The sequence below is a fragment of the Patagioenas fasciata genome, chromosome 20, assembly GCF_037038585.1.
Source record: "Patagioenas fasciata isolate bPatFas1 chromosome 20, bPatFas1.hap1, whole genome shotgun sequence".
Lineage (NCBI taxonomy): Eukaryota > Metazoa > Chordata > Aves > Columbiformes > Columbidae > Patagioenas > Patagioenas fasciata.
Window position 1 is genome coordinate 865,077 of NC_092539.1, and position 25,809 is coordinate 890,885.

The window sequence follows — 25,809 nt, forward strand, 5'->3', positions numbered from 1 at the left end:
GAGGGTGCAGGGTTTAGAGGTGCAGGGGTAGGGTCTGCAGGTGCAGGGTTTGGGGGGGCCTTGGTCTTGGGGTGCATGATTTGAGGGTGCAGGATTTGGGGGTTCAGGGTAGCTGGATCTTGAGGTGCAGGGCTTTAGGGTGAGGGTTTGGGGGTGCAGGTTTCATGTCTTTAGGAACTGGGGTTGCAGGATCTGGGGAAAGGATAGCAGGGTGCAGAGTTTTGAGTGCAAGTTTGCGGGGGTCTTGATTTTGGGGTGCAGATTTTGGAGGGACAGGATTTCGGGTGTGGGGTTTTGGGGTGCAGGATTTGTGTGGGCAGAATTTGGGGGTTCATAACCTGAGGATGCAGGGTTTGGGGTGGTAGGGCCTAGGGGACAGGGTTTGGGGGTTCAGGGTTTGGGGTGACAGGGTTTAGGGGGGGCAGGGTTTTTGGGAGGACGATCTAATGGTGCAGGCTTTTTGAGTTCAAGGTTTAGGGGAAGGACCTGGGGGTGCAGGATTTGGGGTGCAGGTTTTGGTAGGGCAGGATTTTGGGGTGCAGGATTTGGGGTGAGGGTTTGGGCTGAAGAGTTTTGGGGGGTAGGATCTGCGGGTGTAGGATCTGGGGGTGCAGGATTTGGGGGACAGGATTTGTGGAGGTAGGCTTTGGAGGGGCAGGCTTGGTGGAGGAGAATTTGGGGGTTCAGCATTTGAGAGTGTAGGGTTTGGGGGGACAAGGTATGAAGGTTCAGGACTTGAGGCTGCAGGGTTCAGGGTCAGGATCTGGGGGGCAAGATTTGGGGGTGCAGGGGTTTGGAGGCTCAGGAAGGATTTTGGTAGAGGGTTTTTGGGGAGCAGGATTTGGGGGTGAAAGTTATGGGTGGACAGGATCCAGGGGTGCAGTTTTTGAGGGTGCAGGGATTGGGGGTGGAGGATTTTGGGGTGCAGGATTTGGAGGGGTAGGTTTCATGGGTGTAGGGTTTTGGGGTCAGGATCTGGGGTGCAAGATTTGGGGGTGAGGGGGAATAAAACCCCACAACTGCCAGGAGTGATGAAATCTGAGAGGAAAAGAGGTTAACGCCAGACACACGTGAGCAGGAACAGTTCACGTATTTATTACAGAAACACCGACAGTTATAAAAGATTAAATGTTACATAAAGATCAAATATTTAAATATAATCACTGCAGACAAAAATTAGTGGTTAAAAGTTTATTTATTATAGAAACATTAAATATTATACAAAGCTCAAACATTATAGACAGATCAAATCTTGAAATACATTAACTCCAGAAAAAAAAAATAGTGGAAAATGTTTATTTACTTATTATAGAAACATTCAATATTATATAAAGATTAAATATCATATAAAGATCAAATATTATATAGAGATCAAACATTAAAATATATTCACTCCAGAAAAGAATTGGTGGGGAAAAAAGTTCACATGTTTATTATATAAATATTAAATAAAGAATATGTATTATATACAGCTCAAATATTAATAGATATTAACTCCAGACAATAAATGGTGGAAAAAGTTAATATACTTATCATAAAAATATCTATTAAATATTACACAAAGCTCAAACATGATATAGAGATCAAATACTAAAATTGGTGGGAAAATATTATGTACTTATTATATATGTATTAAATATTATACAAAGTTCAAATATTATATAAAGATCAAGTATTAAAATATATTAACTACAGACAGAAATTCATAGGGAAAGTCTATGTACTTATTAAATAAATATTAAATATTATACCAAGTTCAAATATAAAGATTAAATACAAAGTTCAAACATTGAAACATATTAACTCCTGACAAAAAATTGTGTGGAAAAGTTTCCATACTTATATATAAATATTATACAAAGCTTAAACATTATATAAGGAACAAATATTGAAATACATTCACTCCAGGCCAAAAATGGTGGAAAATTAGTTTACATTATTATATTATATTACATTACATTACATTACATTGCATTGCATTACATTACCTTAAGATAAAACATCTAAATACATTAACTCCAGACTAAAAGTCATGGGAAAAAGGTTATATATTATATATATATATATATATGAAATACAAAGCTCAAACATTCTATGAAGCACAGTTATTGAAATCTATTAACTCCAGACTAAAACTGGCGGAAGAAAATATGTACTCATTACATATAATACTAAAATATATTAACTCCAAGCAGAAATTAGTGGAAAAAAGTTTACACAATATTGAACGTTTCTACAGAAGTATGTAAAGATTAAATACGATATAAACATCAAGTATTAAAATAAATTAACTCCGGCCAAGAATTGGTGGAAAAAGTTTACATATGTATTACACAAACATTAAATAAAGACTAAATAGAATACAAAGATCAAACATTAAAATATACTAACTCCTGACAAAAACTGGTGGAAAAAAGTTTACACACTTATCATATAAACAGTAAATAACACACTAAGCTCAAATATGATACAAAGATCCATCATTAAAATACATGAACTCCAGGCTCCTCCTGTGCTGCAGCTTTTCTTCTCAGGATGCAGTCGAAGTTGCCCTGGGTGCTCATGGCGTAGAACACGTTCGCCTTGGGTGGGATCGCCAGCTCCGCAAGAGAGGGAGCAGAGCGAGCGTTCATGGGCGCCCCACTCAGCGTTGGGGGTTTATTCTCACCGGCAGCTGGGACAACGTGGCGATGGCGTTTCTGACGTCGCTTCACATTTTACTCTTTCCCTCAAGCAGCAGCAGCAGCAGAGTTCTGCTTCCCCATCTTTGTCCTCGGAGATGATCTGGACCAGCTCGTAAGCAGCCGAGCCAGACTGCAGGTTGTGCTTCTCCATGGCTCTCTGGACGACAGCAGGAGCCTTCTCTTGGTTAGTGAGCTGGCAAGAGAGAGTTGCAATGAGAGCTTCTGCTTTATTCAGTCTATAATGATTTAATAATTAGCAAAGGCCTGTCTTTCTGCAGACTGCTTGGTCCTGGAAAGACTTCCAAGAACTGAAAAATTACAATGGGTTAGTAACTAAGTTGTAGATTCTGCCAGATACTAAAACATGCTCTTTGTGACACGTGGTGGTTGATTCACCTCAAGACGACAGACGCTGTTCTAGAAGACGCAGCAGTAAATCACAACCTCTGCTCTCCTGAGCAACCACTTGGAGAGGCGAGACCTTGTTCTCAGCAGCCACCAAAGTCCACAGCAACAGCTGCCTCAGCTGCTGTTTGCAGACATCCATGAATCCACAGTCTCCCCTGCTAAACACTTCCTCTGACATCCTGCAAAGATTTTGGGCCTTGTAGCTGAGTTTGCTCTCTGTTGGGGAAGCAGCACCTTGTGTGACAGTCACGCACCCCAGTGCTGAGCTGGAGACACAACAGAGGGCACTGGCAGAAGAGCAGGAGCTGCAAAGCCAGCACTTGCTCAGAGTGCTTCACTTAGAATTGTTGATCAAATACGAGCTTCAATTTCAAGACCAGAAACTTTGAGAGATGCTCTTTGCAAACCTCTCATTCAGACCCTGCTCCATGTTTTGATTTGTAACATTTGTCATTTTCCCTGCCAGGGAGGTTTGATCAGTGAACAGGTGTTTCCAAAACTAGAAGCACCATTTAAGTCACCTGGGGTGAAAACATCACCCACAGCAACAGCGCTTTGCTGTTCCACACCACTCACCAGGATGCTCTTGTAAATGTTGCCACTTCTGTCACCTTCTAGGCTGGTCCGGATGATGCAGGTGTCTCCATTCTGCTGGTTACAAGCTGGCTGCACTGGAGGCATTTCTTTTGATGTAACGAGTGTCACTGAGTCGAGGCACTTCTTGGAACACTTGGCATCAGATGGCAGCAAGGGAGGAGACGAGATCAAAGATGACACCCCCACAGAAGATGTGTTTGTGGTGTGGTCGGTGGTATGGGAGGAGGAGGTTTCAGGGAGCTACACAGCAGGGAAAAAGGAAAGTATTCTCATAAACCAGGCTCTGGAGGAATACATAATAATCGAAATCACACTAACAACTGCTCCAGCTCAACAGTTTCAACCTTTGATGGATGCCAGAATCCAGCATTTCATGCTTCATTTGGTTTAAGAACATTTAGTACAAGTTCATTTAAAAGATCCGTAAGCTAAATCCTGATATGACACCCATGAGCAAAACATCCTTAAAAAGGGCTTCAACAATCCAGTTAAGGCAATTTAGGTCAAAAGAACAGAGCCTGTAGGACAAAGTTCCCTGGGAACGGAACCCAGCCCAGCCCAGGCTTCCTCTGGGCAGTTCCTGGCAGGTCAAACCACAGGGCTGGTGAGCTCTGACCTCACCTGCTTCTCACTTGGCTCAGCTGCTCTGCCTCCCCCAGAATTAGGCTGGGCTTATGCAGATGAGCTTTCCCCACAAAAAACGCCTTTCCCAGAGCTCAGGTCCCTCCATTCCACTGCAAGCAACGCTCCAGTCAAGACCCACAGGCTTGGGCAAGCGCCTGGGGCCGCCGGCAGCGTCAGCAGCCTCGCACAGGCTGTTTGTGCTGAAAACAGGGCCCAGGCCCCACCTTGCGCTGAGGCTCCTCAGGAGTGTTGGTGGGAGTGACGATGGTGACGGTGCTGTCCCCAGAGCTCCCACCTGGAGCAGGTTTGGGCTGCGCTTTGACGGGTGTGCTGTGGGCACTCAGCCCCAAGCCCAGGAACGGCCTAGGGGAGAAAAGAAAGCACAACAGAGCTGGGCTGAGCACAGCTGTCACTTGCTTCAACAATCTGACATAGTGTTGTGTTTTCCTATTTCAAGTGGCCTATTATTTCTATGTGTGTATCAAATTAGACTCTATCTTTATTTACCCTCTTTTGCTACTGCAAATTTGAATTGAATTTATAATCCAGGACTAAAATTGTTCCTTTGTCTGACACCTTAGGGTTATTTCTAATGTCTTTAGTCAATAATGCTCATGACTACTTACACCAATAGAAAGGGACAACTTCAGACAGAAATATGTATTTCTAGCTGGCGGTGTCTCCTCGCAGCACTGCAGTGCTCTGGATCCCCAGCCAGGTTTGTCAGCTGGTGTTTGATTTATTTCGGTTCACATGCACACACCAACCCCCCACTCTCCCTGTTGTACTCACAGGCTGAATCTCTTCACCACGCTCTTTTGAGATGTGGCTGATGTGATGCTCTTGTCTGCAGCTGCTTCAATTCCACGTGAAAGACGGAAACTGCAGAACAGGCAATACTATTAGTTAAATATCTCAAAGTGGCAATATTTGAGAAATTTGAGACACCTTGGGTTATTCCCACTTTACAGAGGGTTGCATCCCACAACGAGAAAAGCAGCTTTGTCCGTGTGTATTTCCGCTCTCCGGGAGCAGCAGAGCACGGCAGCTCCTGGTAGCACAGTGCTCAAGGCTCAGAGAACCTGCGGGCGGGGGGAGAAAAGCTGCTCTGCCAGCTGGGCTGAGACCCTGCCTCTCCTCATCACTTAAATGCTGCTGCCTCCTAAACCAGTGCAGGAATTTGTCATCTGGTGGTGTCATGCAATAGCTGTTACATGCAGACTGCAAGAGCTTAATGTGGGCCGTTACTTCAAATTCCTAAGAAAACAAATAATAAAATAGGAATTCTAATTAGAAAAAGAAAGCCAGACTCATTCATATACTAAACACATGCAGCAACAGATCCAGGACAAGCTGAGTTTGACCCAAAGTTCAGCTTCAGTTGAAGAAGAGACTATTTCAAGAACCAGTTTCTCAAACAATGCCATTCTTCAGCTCACTCTTCCCGCTCAGCCCTGCGCCGGCCAGAGCAGCACTGAGAGAGGAATCGCGCCCTGTATATAGGGGGTTCTCAGGCACTAAGCAAGGGAAATAACTAGAGGTGCCTGTGACGAAAGCAGAGCCTGATCCTGCCCGCCTCTGCATGTCGTGCACTCACACTTGCACCAGAGGAACACAAAATGCTGCCCCTAACGTGTGACTGGAAGGTGCTGCTTTTCCCTAACTCTGCTTGCACACACACTTGTCCAAAATAATTCATATAACCGCCTCATGTTAGAGCAGGTTATGGAATCAGAGCTGAGCACTCAGCGCGGTTCAGTTTTGCTGCTGGTTTGTGTGAAGCTGGACCGATGAGCACGGAGCAGCTCTTGTATCTCATGAGTACCCTGGCCCGCGCGGTTCTGCACACACGGCAAGTCCGAGCGGTGGTTTGTGGAGCTGGGAGCAGTTGAGCGAAGGAAACGGCTCCATCACAGCTAAACCACATCTGCTTTCAGACCCCAGAGCGGAGATCCAGCATGACTTCCCTCGGACAGAGGAAACCCTGGTACCTTTGCTCCTACTGATCTCTGGCCAACAAGGCTCAGGCTGGAAGGAAATGCTGAGCCTTGATTTCTCAGTCCCAGGTACCTGGTTCGCTCTCTGCACCCTTTACCTGCGACTACTTACTGCAGCACAAGGAAGATGGCTACAAACTGTATCTTGTGGAAAGCAAAGGTCTCACACCAGCAGGTCTGATTCTCTCCCAGCACACAGAACACACATGTGTAATGAGTTCCCGTGAACACCAAACAGGGGGAATGTGCACATGCCAGATGTAAATCCCATGGCAGTGAGTGCCCTGCAGCTCCGCTTCCCCTGCTGCCCACATCTAAAAGGAATTTCTCTTCCCGCGCCGCCCCTCACAGCCCAGCAGAGGTTCACAGCGTGCCGGGGATCGTTCCTTCCTCACAAACTGCATTAAAATTAGCGGCTGTTGGATACACCTGAGCAAAGACAACAGGCCTTGCCAAGAGAACACTCTAGCAGAGAGCATCAGGAAACTAATGATCACTGAATAGTCAACGTTCCACTTACCCTTCACCTCTTCTCAAAATTGATCAGGCCGCCCTGTTGGAAGGACAGAGAAGGGATCAGAGGAGAGGAGCACAAGCTCGGTTGGATTTATTCACAAACAGGATGAAGTAGCGACACCAAGGGAAAGGCCAGACCTGCCCTGAGCAAAGGCCTCTACAAAGACCTGTTTCCAGCTCTAGGATAAACCACAGCACTTGTCTACCTGAGTCTATTTTTAAATAGACTCCTCCATTTTTAAGAACTGCACTAAAACCCAGTGGAAGATATAGGAGCAGACACAGTGCCGGGAAGGGAGAGAGGATATCCAGAATTCCAAAAATTGCTCCAAATTACCTCGAGATAGTCCTGAAGGGCTGTGTCCAGCATCATGAGATCCGTGAGGAAGGTACCGAGGTAGGGTACCGTGCCTTGCGTGACTCCCTGCAAACGATCAGAGCAACGGTGGATTAGTTGACTGAGAAATAATAATAGTAATTGGAATGCTAGAATACTCCTGTGTAAGCGAACAAAATACAACTAGTCTGCTTCACCAAACAGTGCTCTTGTAAATTATGCCTTCATGACATCCTCCTTAGTATCTCAGCTGGTGGTTCATGTCTGTACAGAGCGGTATAAAGTGCTCATTTGTAACTCATCTGCGTCAAATTGTGCAGCACAGCACCTCTTGCCCCAGCAGAAAAGCCCGGGATTTACAGACCTGTCTTCCCCAAAGCACCGCATACGGGAGCTCAGTTGGTTAGAAACAGGACTGAGCTCGGCTTTGGTTGAGATCACAAGCCTTGCAACTCAAGCTCATTCCCACCTTCATCAGGAGCTCCCTGCTTGTCGAAAAGTTATCGCAGCCGGAGAAGATGTCAGAAAGCTCTTCGAACATCAGCATTATGTCCCTGTACAGGAAAAGATTAAACCATTTAAGGTATTTGTAAGCACTCTGAATCAGATCAGGGTACTATTTTTTTCTCATGAATCATTAACAGTTGGGCACATAAAAGATAAAAGCACCAAAACACATCCAGTGACACACTGCACATCTACCAGGAACCTTCCTGGGATCTTCTGCTGCTCCCAGGCCCTATTTGACACAAAGAAATGCTGCAGGGACGCTGACCCTGCTGAGGGTTCTCAATCACACCGCAGGTATGAGATTCTTGTAAGAAGGTGGATAAATGGGTACAAAGAAAGAGCACAGAGATTTTTGCCTTTGTCTAGGGCAGCCTTACTCTGGAACACAGGCCCAGGTCTTCTTCAGGCGATAGATGGAGGTGGACTGCAGTGCGGAAATGATGGCCTTCAAGGAAGAAAAGTTGTTCAGGATCCTGCATTCCTGTGGAAGGAGCGGTTAGAAACACAGGAGCATTAAATGTCAGCATCACCAACAGGTCAGTGCTCTTCTGTCCGACCCGTGTCCTGCTTGCTGCACATTCTCCCTGCTGAGCAGCCAGCTCTATAAATGTCGAGCACCAAAAATATCACTCCCCCCTCAAGCCACCAAACACTTGATGGGCTTTGGCATTTACACCTTGTCTTCCTCACTTTCATCTATTTGTGGTGATGTTGCCCAAACTACAGCTGCGAGGAGAGGAAGAGCAACACTGCATGTGTTGTGACAGAGACAGTCGGTCCAAACCAGAAAGAATGACAGCGCAGTTGCTCCCTGGCCTGGGCCCAACGCGTACAACGCCCCTCTGCCCTCCCAGCTCCACAGCACCTGCACAAGGAGCATTAAACAGTCGCGAATAAATGCTTTACACGTGCAATACGAATCCACTTCTCCAAGATCTTGGCTCTTTGCTGCGTTTTGAGCTCTTTGCTCTCCAGGACGGTGCTGACCACGCAGCTGGTGACGGCGTTGAACTGGGAGATGGTGGCTCTGATGCTCCCTGCCAGGTGCTTGTTCTCCTTCTTATCCCTTCGGGACCAGACGCAGCCCAGGCAGTGGTGGGGCACAACTTTCTTGAAAAGTGTCTAGAGGGAAACGGGTGTCCAAGTCAGCCTGGATCTCTATTGCCCACGGAAGAAATGCATGTTTACAGCACAACTTGGATCTAAATCTAAGATGGTATTAGAAGGCAAATATTTGTTCTCTCTTAGTTTAAAATATGCACTTTGCCATAACCCTTTAGGCTTGATGCCCTAAAAGAACTGTCAGCTAAACAGTCCTGGCAAAATAAGAGACACCTTTGTATCACTTGCATAACCAAGGGGAAAAATTTCCATATAATGATATTTTTGAAAGAGATTGATACAAACTAACCAATTCGGAGCACTATAGCTGAAAGTACTTATACATCTTTAGGTGAGGTAGCCTAAAATATAGCCAAAATATGCTATTTCTGAGGGGTCAAATATTAAACTTTGCAAAAAAGGCTACACAGTCTACATTCACACTTTAAAAAAAAGACAAACAACACCTTCAGAATAACTGAAGGAAAAGTCCAATCAATGAAGCAAATTTGGATAAACAAGCAGAGTTGCGCTCTGTGTCCTAGAAACGGAGCTGTTCTTAGAAAAAATAAATTAGAAGCCCAGAACTATTTCCCCGAGCATTTCAAGTAATACGTATGAGATCTACGTACCACGTCCATGTATGTCAGCTGTTCTGCCACAACTTCTTCTTGGAACAATGAGAATTCTTCTGGACTGCTGATCTCCAGCTCCTCGTCATCAACCGGGTTACAGGGAGAAAGGCTGTGGAACCCGTCTGTCCAGCGTGGAAAACATGAGTTAGTAAATTTACACAACAAACAATTTGTCAAAGTAGATATTTCCAAAACCACGACATCTAACAACAGAACATGCAAAGGGTCCTGCCTGGTGTAACGGCCTCACTGTGCTGCATGTTTTAGTGAGAAAGATAAGGACCAGAAGATTAAATTGGCAAAGAGGAAGTGGAAGAAAAAGAAATAGAGAGAACTGAGCTGTTCACGGTCTCTTAGCTGAGAAGTGCCTTAACCCATTCACTCGCCATTCTTTGGAAGGAAAAAAACCCACCATCCCACCAACAACAATTCCTTATTAACACTGCAGATTTTTGAAAATCTACTTGTCAGTATTTATGCATTCTCTAGTCTGAAGAAAACCTGAACTGCAAAGAGACAAGACTGCACTTATACCCCCAAAATATTGCGTTGAGAATGCTCTTATATCCAGATTTCAAGGGGAGAGAAGGAGAAGGGAGACAGACCAGTCGGAAAGTTAAAACATGCTTTGCTAGCAATACTAATGAGGAGAGGAAGTAATGCAGAAGATATGAAACCAATCATGGCTCCAGCAGCTGCAGGACAGGCACTGCGATGCCCTTGGCTGGACTCGGCAGTAAACCAGAGCTGGATTCAGGGCTGCAAGGCCTGGAACCAGGCCTAGGATCGCAGGCAGGGTCCTCTTCAGATGCTGGCCGTGGACGAAGAGAGTGAGACCCTGGTGATCTCCCAGTTCTAGATGCTGTACAACGTGGATGGTGTGGAATACCTACCTAGCTGGTCACTTTGGGTCACCTGTTCTGGCCACCCCTTCCTGCAAGTCCACCCCTCTCACGGGATGTACAAAATTTATCAGCAGCCTTGGCTGTTGCAGTACTAAGTCTAAACCTGGGCCTTTTCTGCACACCGGTCCTACCATTATCTGCTCCAGAGCCAACGGGGTCTGAAAAACACACAGCCAACTTGAGAAAAACGCATGTAGAAGGACTTAGCAGAAAGGAAAATTCACTCAAAGACATTCGGTCTTGCTTAACCAAAACCAGGACACTCGGAACACCAGAGGCATCTAAACAGAGCTCTTGTGAGCTCGCCTGGTGTGGTCCATGGGAACCAAACCCAGGAAAGGACAGCACCAGGCACAGATGGATATTTCACAGTACTGTGCATTCACATGGTACATGTTTCTGGAACATCTGGCAGACAGGATTTTCATGGGATGAAATGGGTTTTCTTTGTCATTTCCTTTATCCCTTATTACACAACTTACGCCCTCTCGCCCCTCTGCTAAAGCTGGAAGTTGATTCTAGTTCTCATCCACACACTACGTGAGCTCCTACGACTTTTCAGCTCACGGCACAGGAACCTTTCTGCCCAGGATAAGGGGATGTGTCAGGCTTGATGCTGGGAGAACACACAGAGAAAGGTACTTCACTGTCATTTTTCAGTTCTTCTTTCTGGAACTGCTCCAAGAGGTTCTGCGTCCTCTTCTCCGGGTCAGAGCCGGGTACGTTCCTCTTCAGATAATCCAGCACCTTCATCAGACAGACGTAGTCCGGTGGCTCTTGGAAATCCTCGGCGCATGGATGGAGCCAGGCTTGTAAAAATCGATGCGATCGCACTGTGAGCAAATTCAGAGAGAACACATGGGTTGTATACAGCAGGTATTGATGCAATCCTATGGATCTGGATCTAATATAACAACAGAAACACTGAGACATTCATCCCCCACGTGAGGGCAGTATGGACACTTCTGTGAGCACAGAAGTTAATTTGTTCTTTTTATGCAAGAAATATTATTAAGATATTACTTCACAGGAAACTAAAGGTTGCTTCTTCAATTACACCTTGAGAAACCAGCACAGTCGTTAATAAAAAGTTCAAGATTTTCTCTGGGTTGCATTATTCGATGTGTTATGAGACAGTTGATACTCAGCCTTTACACAAGCTCCTTGAAGCTGTGAATTGTCAAAGGAAACAACAGCTCTGCTGCCCACATCCTCCTCCAACACCGAACCCTGACTGGGGTTCGCTGGGCGGTGCAAAACCAAACTTACATACTGAGCACTGTGGGGGATTTGGGGGAATTCTGGTCTCCAGCTTCTTCAGAGCCTGAAATCTCCAGGTTTCCATATCTGAAAAATGAGACGGCTGTTTAGAGGAACCTCTACTGAGTAAAAGCAAAATCCCAAATCATGTAATTCATATACAACTAGCATAAACAACTAAAGAGTGTTTCTAGCTCAAACTGGAAACGTGGAATCTAAGAGTTGGGCAAAATTAAGGAGCTTGAAGAGGAAAAAAATCCTAAAGGAACAGCCACTATCTTCCAAACTAGCTTGTTAATTCCTAGGAAGCAGCCTGCGCAGAGGAGCAATCAATGAAAACAGTTGCTCTGCTCACAGCTCCAAGATCCTTTCTGCCCATTTTCACTCAGCCTTTCCCAAAGCAACACTCCAGCACATAAGGAGGCTGGAACACAACCGCTTTCTCCAACACAGCTTCTGTTTCTGCAGTATTTGCCATTCCTTCCCACTCCAAGGGTGATTCCACACCAAGTTTTCTAGGTGGCAAGTGCCCACTTGTGCCAAAATTACTGGCACAGCTGTCACGAGTGCGCACGGCCGTGGGGCTGTGAAAACGCCACTGGGAAAGAGGAAACCAGGGGCACAACTCCAACACCAAAGCCAAATCTCTTACCTACCCAGGCAAGGCCTGTGCCTTGCAGGCAGCATTATTCTGCCCTGCCACGGCTCACAACCTCAGCACCGCCCAAGGTTTTAAAATAAGAACTCAGGTTTCAACAATCTTATGTCATGTTGGACAATTCCACCGTGGCTGGGGAAGCTGAGGCAGAGATCAAGGGTTTGTACATATCCCCATGCACTGCAAAGCAAACCCAGACTAAATCAGGCAAACCAGTCGTCCCTCTGACAGAAGCGGCGCAGACACAGCCATAGGGAGCTCACCTGGGGACACTGAGACTTGAGAGACCTGCGGGGAGAGCCCTCACACCAGCTGGAACAGCTCCTTTCAGACCACACCTTGCACCTCGTTAAATACGGCTTAGGAGGAGTTACTGATACATCTGAGTGTGAACATTTTAATGGCTGGTCATAAAGCACCACAAACCAATCAAACTTAGAAGTGACTGCAAGACGGAAGACGTAGCAATCTATTCTAGGTATGACTTTACAGCCTGCACATACTCCGTTTTTCTTTTTAAGGGAGAAGCTGTATTGATTTTCTTGTGTCGGTCCCAGTTTGGTTCCTTAGCAGTCAGACCCCGCACATGTTCCCCACCTGGCACCTAAGCTTTGATGAGAGTTGGGATGTGGGCAGTGTGCATTTACACATTGTATGTTTATGCTGAAATCCCGAATTTTGCAGGATTCTTGACCTCTGTCCATCAGCTTATTAAGTCCATGTCCACTAAAAGTAGTGGAAGAAATTCCAGTCAACATCCCCCTGTCATGTATAATAAATGATGGTGCAGTTTCCATTCTGTCTGGGCTCTTACCTGTCCAGGAGCAATTCCAGTACTGTGATGGTGGAAGCAAAAGCCCTGTATGTGGAGAGGAAGATGCTCGTGTACTTAAAATCATTATCCCCAAAAGCCGTCAGAAGGTTCTCCACCAGCTTTTCCAAAGTTCCAGCTTTCAGGGCCCTGCTGTTGCACGTCTCGTCCGGGCTGACAGTGTGTCCTGCAGGGAACTGGTCCCCTTCAGCCTACAAAGTGGAAACAAAAACAAAGCACAAAACTCAGGCAGAAGCCGGATCCCTGACACAGCTTGCACAACGAAACACAGATTAAATTCTATCTTTTCACAGGAATAGTCCATCTCTAGTTACTAAACAATTTTGTCAGTAGTTATCTTATGATCCCATTATTATCTAATTATCACATTATTATCTAAAAGAAACAAGCTGTAAGACAACTTCTAGAAGTGCCACAGGTTTCCATCTCTTCAAACAGAGGGAGGTGTTGTCTCTCAGCAGTCACCTTTGTCTTTGCAAGTTTTGTTCAGACCCTCCATTGCCTCGATGCCTACAAATAACTTCAGAAACATCAGACTGTTGCCAAACTGACACCACGGCCTTGGATACCGACCAGCAGCTGAGACAACACGGGTACAGACAAGCGGCGCTTGATATTCAGTCTGCGAGTTCTTTTCAGACAGGACAGTGCTTTTGTGCAGCATCTATCACAATAATGAGCTACTACCATGGCTTTTAATACTTCGTAACGCTGTAGTGACTAAAGTCTAAAGCTTCACTCAATATTTAGTGACAAAAACAATAGCTATGACTGCCATCCTTTGATGTCTAATATTAAATTTCAAGCTAAGAAATTTGCTGTTTCTATGAAAGCTTCACACTTTGGAAATGTAAGGAACTGCAGATGACTGCATCAGTCACAGCCTGTTTGTCTTTTACTTTCATTCAGTGTCGAATTTTGAAACATAAGAAAGATGTTTTTCTATTTAAATAGGCAAGTGTTTCCAGTGCTTAAGCTGTAATCTTATGGTTGGCTTTTAAACTGACCATTCTCTCATAACAGGGCCAACCATTCAAGAACCCTGGATGTTTGTAGCATAAAAGATCTAAGTTCCTTCACTTACTGGTACCTCTACAAGAAGTTACTAAGCAAGATTTCAAGCTTCTCAGTACTTAAATGAATTGGTAATAAAGGCCAACTCACTCAAAATGTACAAAAACTTTGATATTCCCTTCAACACGGGTTCTATGAAATTTTCAGTTAGAACTGAAACTGATGTCTCTCAGGCACACCCAATAATTTACCATCTAACGCTTTTCGGCTGAAAAGCCTCCAAATCACTCTACAAATGCAGCATCACTAAGAAGTCTTCCCTTGACAATATGACCAAGACCTGGCAAACTCCTTCTACGTATAAAGAACAACACACCTGAAATGCAAAAAAATTCTACTTTTCTAAAGTATCTGTATGGGACACAGACATGCTCAAAATGCTCCCCACCTCTTGCACAAAACCATCAGCTGGGAAATGCACAGGAGGTCAAAAATACTTTCTAATATTTTTCCTGGTAAAAACAGGAGGCAGAGATGGGAAATCTGCTACTCAAATCTTTACCTGGACACTACACCACAGCAAGTTCTTATATTATTGCCTTTGATCCCAAACAAAATGTAGAAACATGACAACATGACACGAAAGTTCTACCCACCTCCTGACCATCTGGCTCAAACTGCCACAGCTGCACTGACTGCAATGAAGCGAGGACACTGGGGACTTGGCCTGACAATGGTGCAGGCATCAGCAGCTGCCAAACTGAGTGTCTGTGCATTTCAGCTCATTGCACTTACCTCTAAAGCCTTCGTGCTTGGAAATACCTTTGAAAAACAGTACAGAGCTGTAATTCTTGCAGAAAGGCAGACAATTAATGTCTCAACTGCCTGAGAAAGCAATACGAAAATAAGACCCAAACCTGTATTCACTTCAGTTTCGAGAAAGTTTCTGCTGACTTTTCAGAGAACTTCATTAGTCAGAACACCAAGACTATTGGCTTGGGAGACCTGAGACAGGTTCCTAACAACAGAAATGAGCCACAGTGAGTGCAAAATAACTGACAAATGTTCAACTTCTCAGGTCATAAGCTAAACCCTTATTTCTGCACTAAGAACCCTCCGCCCCACAGCCACTACTGGTCAAATCTTTTTTACAAATCAAGAAAAGAAGAGGAGTCAACACAAGGAGAGAGTTACTTTAGATGACGCAGACACACAACTTCAGTGGTTTGCTGGCTTGGGTTGTTTTTTTTTTTAATAGTGAGAGCAACAAGTGCTAAAAGTTAATATCACGACAATCCCTGTGGAATTCAGCTCCCTGGAACATGCTCCTAAGGCCATGAGCAGCTATCTGAAATGCCACCACGCCAGCTTGACTTACCCTGAGCCATCTTGCTCCTTCCTCATCAGTCTGCTGGATCTGCACTCTTTTCAGGATGTCACAGTCAACAGCTCGTTCTCCACCTCCATCCTCAGTTGTGCTCTGCCAGGAAAAGGGCAAAGAAAAACAAGTAAGAGAGAAAGAAACATGGTCCCTGCACAGGCACCCTCTGCAGACACCAGCATGCCAGCACCAGGATCTCAAACCACCTCAAAAACACTCACTTCAGTTGCCACTTTTTAGCTGCCTTTAGTTACCTGTGGTTTTTGAGACTTATAAATGAAAGCAGAGAGGAGCTGAGTGCACAAATTACTGTACAAGCCAACAAAAGAGGTAAGAATTAAACCAGAGAGTCCAGATCTCCCGAACCCCAGCACTAACAGCCATTGCATTAACATGCTGATACATGTTGAGGAGCAAAGAACACGAGAATTGTAAAAACAGATGTAACAATTTACTTTAGAAATACATACACTGGTCCCTCAGCAACTACATAATGCTTTTTCATCATACGTACCACTTGAACAATTAAAATTTCAGGGCTTTACTATCCACCACAGCCTTAAGCACAGCAATAACTAAATGAGAAAGGATTTCTTCTGAGTGCAGTGCAACAAAATCCGGGTTTGGGGAGGTTGAGGTTTAAGGTGTTTTGAGTTGCTTTTCTGTTTGTTTTTACCTCCTTTATCTCTAAAATATCCCCTAGTCATATAGGGCTGCCTGTACACCAGTGACGTACCTCTTGAACGCTCTGTGGAACCTCCACATCTTCCCCAGGTTCTTTCCTCACATTCTCTTCAGGGCTTTGTGGAGCCTCCACGTCTTCTTCACTTGGCTTGCTTAGAGTCTCCTCAACGCGCTCTGGAGCCTCCACTTCTTCCTCTGTAGTCTTGCTTGGACTGTCATCAGTGCGTTCTGGGGTCTCCACTTCTTCCTCTGTGATCTTGCTTGGACTGTCCTCAGTGTGTTCTGGAGTCTCCATATCTTCCTCTCTCAACTTGCTTGGACTGTCCTCAGTGCGCTCTGGGGTCTCCACATCTTCCTCTGTTGGCTTGGTCAGACTCTCCTGAAGGCTGTGCAGAGACTCCACATCTTCCTCGCATGTCTTCCTCCTGGGTGTCCTACTTTGTCTCCTCCAACATCTCCAAAGAGACAGGTTCCAAAAGGAGAAATTTCGAGTCTGTTAGAAAACAACAGAAAGGCAGTTTTGAATTACAGATAGCAATACATTTACTTTTAATGTCCTTGCAAAAGTACCAGGACAAGATCATATGAACCCTGACCTTCAGGCACTATTACAATACAAAAAATAGATTGTACGACAGAATCATAGAATCACTTTGGTTGAAAAACACCTTTAATGTCATCAAGTCCAACCGTTAACCGCCCACCCCTCCGGCACAACCCCTCAGAACCTCATCTCCATCTGTTCAACCCCTCCAGGGATGGTGACTCCACCGCTGCCCTGGGCAGCCTGTTCCAGTGCTCTACAACCCTTTCTGGGAGGGATCACAGAATCTCAGAATGTCAGGGGTTGGAAGGGACCTGGAAAGCTCACCTAGTCTAACCCCCTGCCAGAGCAGGAACACCCAGCTGAGGTTCCACAGGAAGGTGTCCAGGCGGGTTTGAATGCCTCCAGAGTAGGAAACTCCACAACCCCCCTGGGCAGCCTGGGCCAGTGTCTGTCACCCTCACTGAGAAGAAGTTTCTTCTCAAATTTAAGTGGAACCTTTTGTGTTCCAGTTTGTACCCGTTACCCCTTGTCCTATCATTGGTTGTCACCAAGAAGAGCCTGGCTCCATCCTCCTCACACTCACCCTTTAGATATCTGTAAACATTAATGAAATGTTCCCAATATCCAACCTGAACCTCCCCGGCACAACTGGAGGCCGTTTCCTCTCACCCTGCCACTCGGGAGCAGTCACGAACACCCTTCTCTTGGCACTCTGTGCTGCCACCCGCAGGCCCGGGGGAGGGAGGGCGGCAGGGCCCGGGGGAGGGAGCGCGGCATGTTTGAGGAATCACAATGGCAAAGGATCAAAGGTGGGCAATTTCTGCATTGGCTTTCACCAAGTTGTTGGGGTTTTTTTCTCATATTTTCCCCATTTCCTTAATTTTTTTATTCCCCATTTATGCCATTTTCATGTGAACACATCACAACTATAAGAATAAAATTATTTTTCATGTGTTCCAATTCTACTTAAACATACCAACTCCTCAAGACCAAGAGTGTTATTTTTTAAATGTAGTTAATTTTATTTCAATGTGCCACACTTACAAGACTAAAATAATTACTTTTATGACTATACAGATTTAAAGGGTCAACACTGACCTTAGTATTGTCATCCCTAATTATTCATAATTTTCCAGCAAATTAGAAAAGGGGTCAGTTCAATAGCTCAGTATCTAAAATGCCTGTACTTTGCCCAGTTCATGCTCTAAAATATTGTATTTCTTTTAAGAATAAAGGAAAATAACTGTCTAAATGCTGGACTGTGCTGAGGAATGTATGATAGAAAGCTGTAAAACTGGGCAAATGGCAATAAGGAAATGGTGGTTTTATTCACATTAGAGCTTTAGATTGAGCAGAGCTGTTTGGTTTTCATTAAAGATCAGAGAAATAAACAAAAGTAGTCGGAATTGAAGGAATTTGCAAAGCTCCACCCAGATCTCCTCAGCTGTGCTTTGCTATCTTGATTTTAAGGCATGTTTGACAATTACTGCCACTGATTTATATGAATTGATGGGTAATAAGATGAAGGAAAGATGCTAAAGTAATTTTTTTTCCCCCAGTGCTTCCTAACAAAATAATCCTAATGAATAACAAGAGATTCTTTTGTTTAGAGGCAAGATCCTGTTGCCTGGAATTCCACGTGTGCAGACATTTCCAGGCACGTGCTGAATGCTGCTTTCTCTCCTGCGTGTCTGTACCCGCTGACGTGCGCGGCCAACGCCCGCGGCAGCGCCGCCGGCCGGCCCTGCTGCACGAGCACGTGTCGTGTCGGCTGTCGCGCTGCGTTAACCAGCAGCTCCCAGGGAAATCCGCTGGATCGAGGCCGGGGATCAAGTGAACCCCAGGGAGTTGTGGCTGATGCCACGTTGCGCGGGAGTGCTGATCTGCTGGGGGTGGGAAGGATCTACAGGGGGATCTGGACCTGGGGGTGTTGGTGACAGCAGCTGAACGTGAGCCAGCGTGTGCTCAGGTGGCCAAAAAGGCCACCAGCGTGGCCAGCGGGACAAGGGCAGTGACCGTCCCCTGTGCTGGGCACCGGGGAGGCCAAACCACAAATCCTGGGGTCAGTCTTGAGCTCCTCGGCTCAGGGCTCAAAATGGCGGCACCAGAATCACCTCAGGGCTCAGAATGGCGGCACCACAGGTGGCAGGGTCACCTCAGGGCTCAAAACGGAGACCACCATTGCTTTCTTCACTACGAATAAACTTAATATAATAAATTTTAAAGTTCATTCTCTTCGTTTGGAGTGACATTACTGATACAGATGTTTTGTTCATTGGTTGGGGATTTTTGTTTGTTTTAAACATATTTTTAGAGTCATAAGACTTTATTTGTACCCGTTCAGAAGGGGCAATATGTGCCAAAAACTGTTCAAGGCCTTAACATTAAAGTCTAATATTTACAAATTCTTATGTTCTCCCTAAAAAATACTGAATTGTCAGTGTGGAATCCCAATGTAATTTTCCCTAATTCAAGACCTGATGCTGGCAAAGTACCTGTCAAAAAAAGGAAAAAATTGTTCAATTCAGAAAGTGACCCGACCGATACTTAATTTTGCTCTTGCTAATAGCAAGTAAGATTCATTTTTTTAAGGTTTTGTGCTCTAAATATCCAAAGTAAAAAATTTAATACAGTAAGTCTAAAGGAACAGCATAACTGAAAATTAATAAGAGGTATTTCCCCAATGATTTTCACATTAGGATCTTAATACACATTTTCACATTAGTATGTTGACAAGCACTAACTGATTTATTTGTAAATAGGATGGGATTTACTTTTCATAATTATGTATTATTAATAAATAGATAATTATAAAAATAATTATTATATTAGATGGTGTTTCAAAAGAGATGAACCCAATTTCAAAGCTGCGCGATTTCATATTGGGTCCATCTTTTTGAAATAACCTGTATAATAAAATTTTATCCTATATAAAATGTATACTATGTAAGAATACATAATCTAGAGAGAATATACAAGCATAGAATACATATTTGTAATACATGTTTATTACATATTTACTACTTAATGTTTGCTATATTTTGTATTATTTATATGTATATAATATTTTGTATTATTTATGTGTATATAATATTATGTATTCTAACATGTAATATTTATTTATAATTATAACCTATTCTATTTATTACATCATTATATTATTATATAAAATACATTATATGGCATATTATCTATTATATACTGTAGATATAATTATTATATGATAAAATTACATAAGCAATAACAGTAATAACTATGTATTAATATAGTATTTTTTATTTAGTATTTATAAATAATTATATATAATTATAAAGAAACATTGAGTACTATTACTGGGAGCATGGTTACAGTTGAGGAAAATGTAGTTTTTTTGAGAAAAAAGGCTTCAAGGAGGAAATATTGGGGGAAATGCCAACACTGAGGGTTCCAACACTGTTTCTTGCCTTACAGGTTTGTGGACAACAAACTGAGATGGGAAACCTAGAAACAATGCCTGTGGGGACCAGCACTGCTCATCAGCCCTGTCCTGTACTGATGAATTATCAAAAATAGAGAAAAAATGGAGTGAAATTTAGACAATATTAGAAATTGATGAAAATATTGGAAATTACTTGAGCTAAATGTTACTTTTTGGCTTTAATAGATTAAACCAAAAATATTTAATTCCAGGGTGCTGTAGTGGTGAACACTTATCTGCCCAACACCCACTCGTACAATTATCACACAGTAAGTTTTAAAAAATATATTATATTTGTTTTTTCTTAAACCCTTCAATTAAAATTATAATTTATTTTCCAGGAATGGAAGGGAAGAACACAAAAAGTTTAAACAGTTTCTATGGCCTCAGACTTTGAACATCTCTCTGATTGCCAGGTATTGTGAAACTGGTTTATATTTTATCTTGAAATTATGTAGTTCTGTGTTAAAAAAGGATTTGCAGTAACAGCTTCTTTAGGATGCATTTATATTTATTTTGTATTTGTTATATATTTATTATGTATTTATTTTCTACATTATTATGTATTTGTCATTTATTTATTGCCATATTATATATTTATAGAATATGTATAATATAAATAATATAGAATATATTAAAAATCTATTTAGTCTGTATTTACAAACTTTCATTCAAAAGAATTTTAAATGGGTAATTCAACAAAGAGACCATATTTTTAAAAAATTATAGATTGAATATATTTGCTTTAGGGGACAATTCAGAAATTTATCATTTCCTTTGGGACATATCAACCTGCACATCTGAGGTGGCTACATCCTCACTCAGCAAAGTCCTCCTAATACCGCATTTTACAGGTATTAATTATTAATTAATATTTATTATTCCTTGTTAAAAGGAGATATTTAATTAGTGGCCTGGCAAATAAATTGTGTCTTAATTACATAGCGAGAGCATTTTTTTGCACTCCTGAATTTCAACCTGGGAAAAATGAAATTTTCTGGTTTAATATCTCTTATTTTTTGTGAACATTTCCAGTCCTGGGAAAATCAGTAGTAATTATATGATAGTGTTTGGGGTTTTTTTTGTCTCTCTTTCGTTTCCTCCCTGTGGTCACGTTTAAATGCTCTGGACTGGAGAAGGCTGGTAACAGAGATAAATTGTGTAAAATGTCTAGAATATGAATTATAACACCTGAAAAACAGAAAATGCGATTTCCCAAGAAAAATATTATTCTTTTTTTAAATTTTATTTTATTTCCTAGCCAAAAAAACCCGTTGGCACTTACCGTTGCATTGAATGACAGTTCAGTTACAGAAGGGCAGCTTTACTGGAATGATGGGGTGAGCATCGGAAGTACATTTAGTTTGCACAAAATAAATTAACTAATTCAGTATCAATTGTATATAAATTTTTCCTTTCTTTTTACCAACACAAGCAGTTAACTGTTGTTTGGGGATTGTTGTGTAATTGTACAACACAGCGTAGGAAGCATGAACACAAATCAGAAAAAATATTACAGTACAATGATTTAATGTAGCTAATGAAACTAAAAAATAATTAATTTAGTTGTAATAATTGTAATTATTCTAAATTTACAGGAAAATGTAAAGTAAAAAAAAAAGATAAAATGTAAAATGAATGATGGTAAAATAATAGTAAAGTTGTTATATATATATATACGGGTTTTTTTTTTGCATAAATTAAATTGTGCCCTGGACAAGAATGTCTATAATAAGAATACAATATGATATAATAACACCTATCTAGAAGTCTCATAATAACTACAAATTATTCCCTGAGATTATCACAAGTAATACACAGAATTGTGATTTTAACATACAAAATGTTGCAGGCTCTGCACAACACATATATATGCATATATATTCTTCTATTTAATTTAAAAGACAAGGGTGACCAGCAAATCCATTTTGTCCTACTGTGTGTTTTTACCAGAGGCGTATGAAGGCTGCCGGTACCTGCTGACCTCATTTACTGCTCATCAGGTACCTCATGGTAATGAACGGCTTTGGAATACCCAGGGTGATTACCCTGGTGTGTTTAATTAAGGTATTTTAATTTGGTGTTTTAAAAATGTGTCAATATCCTGATGTGCTGCTGAACCTGTGTGATGGACAAGCTATTAGCAGTGTCCTGGAAACTGTTGCAGGTATTTTGGTTTTATTATTTCATTTTGTTTTATTTTATTTATTTCATTTTCTTTTAAAAAAAATTTCTTTTGTTTGGTTTGGGTTTGTTTTCTTTTTAAATTTATTTTATTTAGCTTTATTTTATGTTTTATTTTACTTCCATTTGGTTTAGTTTTTATTTTATTCTGGCTTTTATTTTTTATCTTTTGTAATTTCCTTTTTATTTTATATTTTGTTTATTTTTTCAAAGAGACAATATATGCAATAGTGCAACATGGATATGCAACATGGATAAACTAATTTCGAAAAAAATTGGGGAAACTTAATTTCTTTCAGTGAGGCTATTCCACATATTTGTATTTATATTTATTTATAAATGAGCTGGCCCAGCCTGAGACCTCCACGCCAGAGAGTGTTCCAGCTGCGCCACCTCACATCGGTTTTCAACCATTTCTGTACATTAAGGCATTTTAGCCAATCAACTTGCGCATATTTCATAGCCTCCATTTAGCATAAATCTACGTAGACACAATTTCATTTGGACAGACTAGAGCCTCCCTCAACAAACACATATTTACTTGTAAATTCTGGATATTGTACTATTATGTAAATTAAAAGCCATACACAAACATGGAAATTAAAAAAGGAGGATAAAGATAAAATACATAATATTAACAAAATCTTTTAAATTTTACTTATTAATAGTACACAAATATTTGTTTCCCACACCCTGCATTTTCTTTTTATTTTTGCATTGCTGCAATAAAGGACAAGATTTTCTGCTCCCACCATCCAATGTCCTGATGGAAAAGAGCCAGTTGAGCAAAAATTGTTTAATTTTGTTTAATTTTTGTTAACAATTGTTAATTGTTTAAAGGTCCTAGCAGGACCTCTGAACAGAGGCTGGTGTGGAGTCACTGACTCAATTTGTGACTTTTTATTCTTAATTTTTATCACTATTCTTAATTTTTATCGCTATTCTTAATTTTTATTGTTATTCTTCAGCACAGAAAATAGAGCACTCAGCAAATATTGTGTAAGAAAGTCAGTGATTGGTGCTGCTTATTACAATTATTGCAATTTTCTTCACATCAGCTTTAAATTTTTGTTTTAAGCAGTTGAATAGCTATAATTAAATTAGATGGGAATTATACAGACTATATATTTAAAAGAAATGCTTTGAATATTGTAAGAAAAAAGTATGTTGTTTTATTTTCCAGGTGGTCAAGATGTATTGTTCTTAATAGTCATTTTAATTTTAATTTGCATTTTAATTTTAATATTTTGTCCATCACGCTCATATATCTCATTCATTTTGACTTTGCCAAGTGATTGGACATTAACTGCTAAGGGAGAAAAGGGGTTTTTTTCTATTTTCAGTTGTAAAATTACATAATAAGTGCACCTTTTCCTGCTTTTACAGAAAGCTGGTAAGGAAAAGCTTAATTAAAACAGTTGTAAATCGACTAGTAATGAAGAATGCAGTAAAATAACTGTGTTATTATTGATTAAGTTCAGGAATTAAGAGCTTCACAATCTATTTTAAGCTTTTTTTTTTTTTTTTTTTGGCATTTGTAAAAGGCAAATTAAAAATAAATCAGCAAAATGCCCGCGGGACTTCGGCAATAAAATAACCACTTGTTGCACACAAATCTTCCCACTCAATTCAGTAGTTTGGGAAACTCCAGAGAAATATTGGAAAATCAGGGGGAAAAAGAGTTTGAATTATGAAAACGAATTGTTTTAATCCTTTCCTATGCTGCAAAATTCACATCAGAACAAATCTGTTTAATATTCAGCAGCGGGGGAGGTGAAGCAATGGGGAAAATCAAAACTGCCAACATTTGGCAACTAAATAACAGCACTTCTTTAATTGAAGAAGAAAAATATTGTGAGCCTCAAGTGAAAAAGCATTTTCTGACAAAACTTCTTTTACTTCAGGATGTTTTCAAGATAAAGGTTTTGCACCGAGGTTACACTGATCCAAATAATCTGAAGTTCACCCAAATTAAAATTTTGGGGCTGAGCTCAACTGTCCAGAGGGTGATGGTGTCGCAGGACGGGCAAGAAATTCCATCTCCTCACATCGTGTCCAACAACAGCAAAAAACAGGTAAATCCAGTTAGTTTTCCTCCAGAATTAATGATTCTGGTCACAAATCATGGTCATGCTGTCCGGAGAGACCCCCCGAGCTAAAATCCATTGATGTTTAATTTAATTGATTAATATTTAGTCATGAATTTATGACTCGGTGTTCTGTTGAGTCATGTTTCCTTCTGCCTCTCAGCCAAAAGGCAATGTGTCAATATATTAAAATTTAGAGTTATTATAGGAAAGGAATATTGATAATAGAAATATAATATGTAAAACCAACAGTAACATAACATAACATAACATAACATAACATAACATAACATAACATAACATAACATAACATAATATGATACAATATCATACCATATCATATCATATCATATCATTCATATAATTAATATAATATAATTCATATAATATAGTATAATAGGATAGAATATAATAGGATATAACATAAAAGGATATAATATAATGTCAAAAAAGATTAATTAAGAAGGTAACGAACAGCAATCCAAAATAAGAACGGTCAATTTTTTATTATACATCTTATTTTTAATTTGTTTTTCCAAGGTCCTGGAGATCACCAGCCTGGAACTTCAATTAGGCCAAAGCTGCACGTTGCAGTGGAGCTAAAATACCCGCAAATCCCGCAGCACTTCCTCATGTTTGCAAATCGGTTTTGAATTCTTCAAATATTTTGTGGTACAAACGTGTAGCGGGCGTTTAAGTTGTTGTGTGCAGAACGGAGTCATGGTTTCATGTTGGCCTCATAATGTGGAATTTTCAAATGAATTTGACAAACTTGGTCTTTCAAAACGAAGAGATGAACACGAAATCGGTGATTTCCCTAAGTCAAAGTTTATTTTATTTTATAAAAATATTGGCACAGACTGAGGGCACATGGGGCAATTAATCTGCCCACATTTTGCTTCTATGCTCACTTATGAGTTGAGATTACAGAGAATTATTTAAGGGCAATCACGTGAATTGATTTAAAAGATTCTGCAGTGGTTGATCTGTGAAATATTAAGGCACTTGCAAGAAATCCTCAGAAGATTTTGCCCGGCCTTAACCAGGCACTTGAGTACTCCAACGTTTTGATCTGAAGTTGTGTGAAATTAAACATGACATTTGAATGTTAACTGAAAACCAAAACATTTTTAAGTTTTATTGAGGTTTTTATTGAATTTTTGTTTCATGGAAGGGAATGAGGTTGTAAATTTACTGGGATTAGTGTTTCACATTAAAAATTTTTTGTATCTCAGAAGTGCTGCATATGACCTAAACAGTCTGATAAAGAACATTTCAAATTAAATTAATTTCCAATTAAATTTCTAGGCTTAAATGTCTGTCAGAAGTAGCAGGAATCTCTAGAGCCTTGTGCTTAAAACCCACTTCAGTGGTCCCTCTCCACACTAAAA

The 25,809-nt window shown here is 41.4% G+C and overlaps 1 protein-coding gene across 1 annotated transcript; it reads right to left on the minus strand.

Annotated features, from left to right (window-relative positions):
* Positions 1–1,578: 1,578 nt before the first annotated feature.
* On the minus strand, positions 1,579–16,213 carry LOC136110427 (ral guanine nucleotide dissociation stimulator-like 1). Its single transcript, XM_071817542.1, has 16 exons — positions 16,196–16,213; positions 15,457–15,558; positions 14,996–15,096; positions 13,047–13,255; positions 11,584–11,661; positions 10,962–11,147; positions 9,407–9,531; positions 8,580–8,795; positions 8,051–8,154; positions 7,633–7,717; positions 7,164–7,250; positions 6,835–6,863; positions 5,106–5,195; positions 4,538–4,676; positions 3,669–3,929; positions 1,579–2,877 (listed from the first exon to the last, which is right to left on the minus strand). Exons 4-16 carry the CDS (start codon positions 13,129–13,131, stop codon positions 2,665–2,667), a joined length of 1,698 nt encoding a protein of 565 aa, XP_071673643.1. The 5' UTR covers positions 13,132–13,255; positions 14,996–15,096; positions 15,457–15,558; positions 16,196–16,213; the 3' UTR covers positions 1,579–2,664.
* Positions 16,214–25,809: the final 9,596 nt, after the last annotated feature.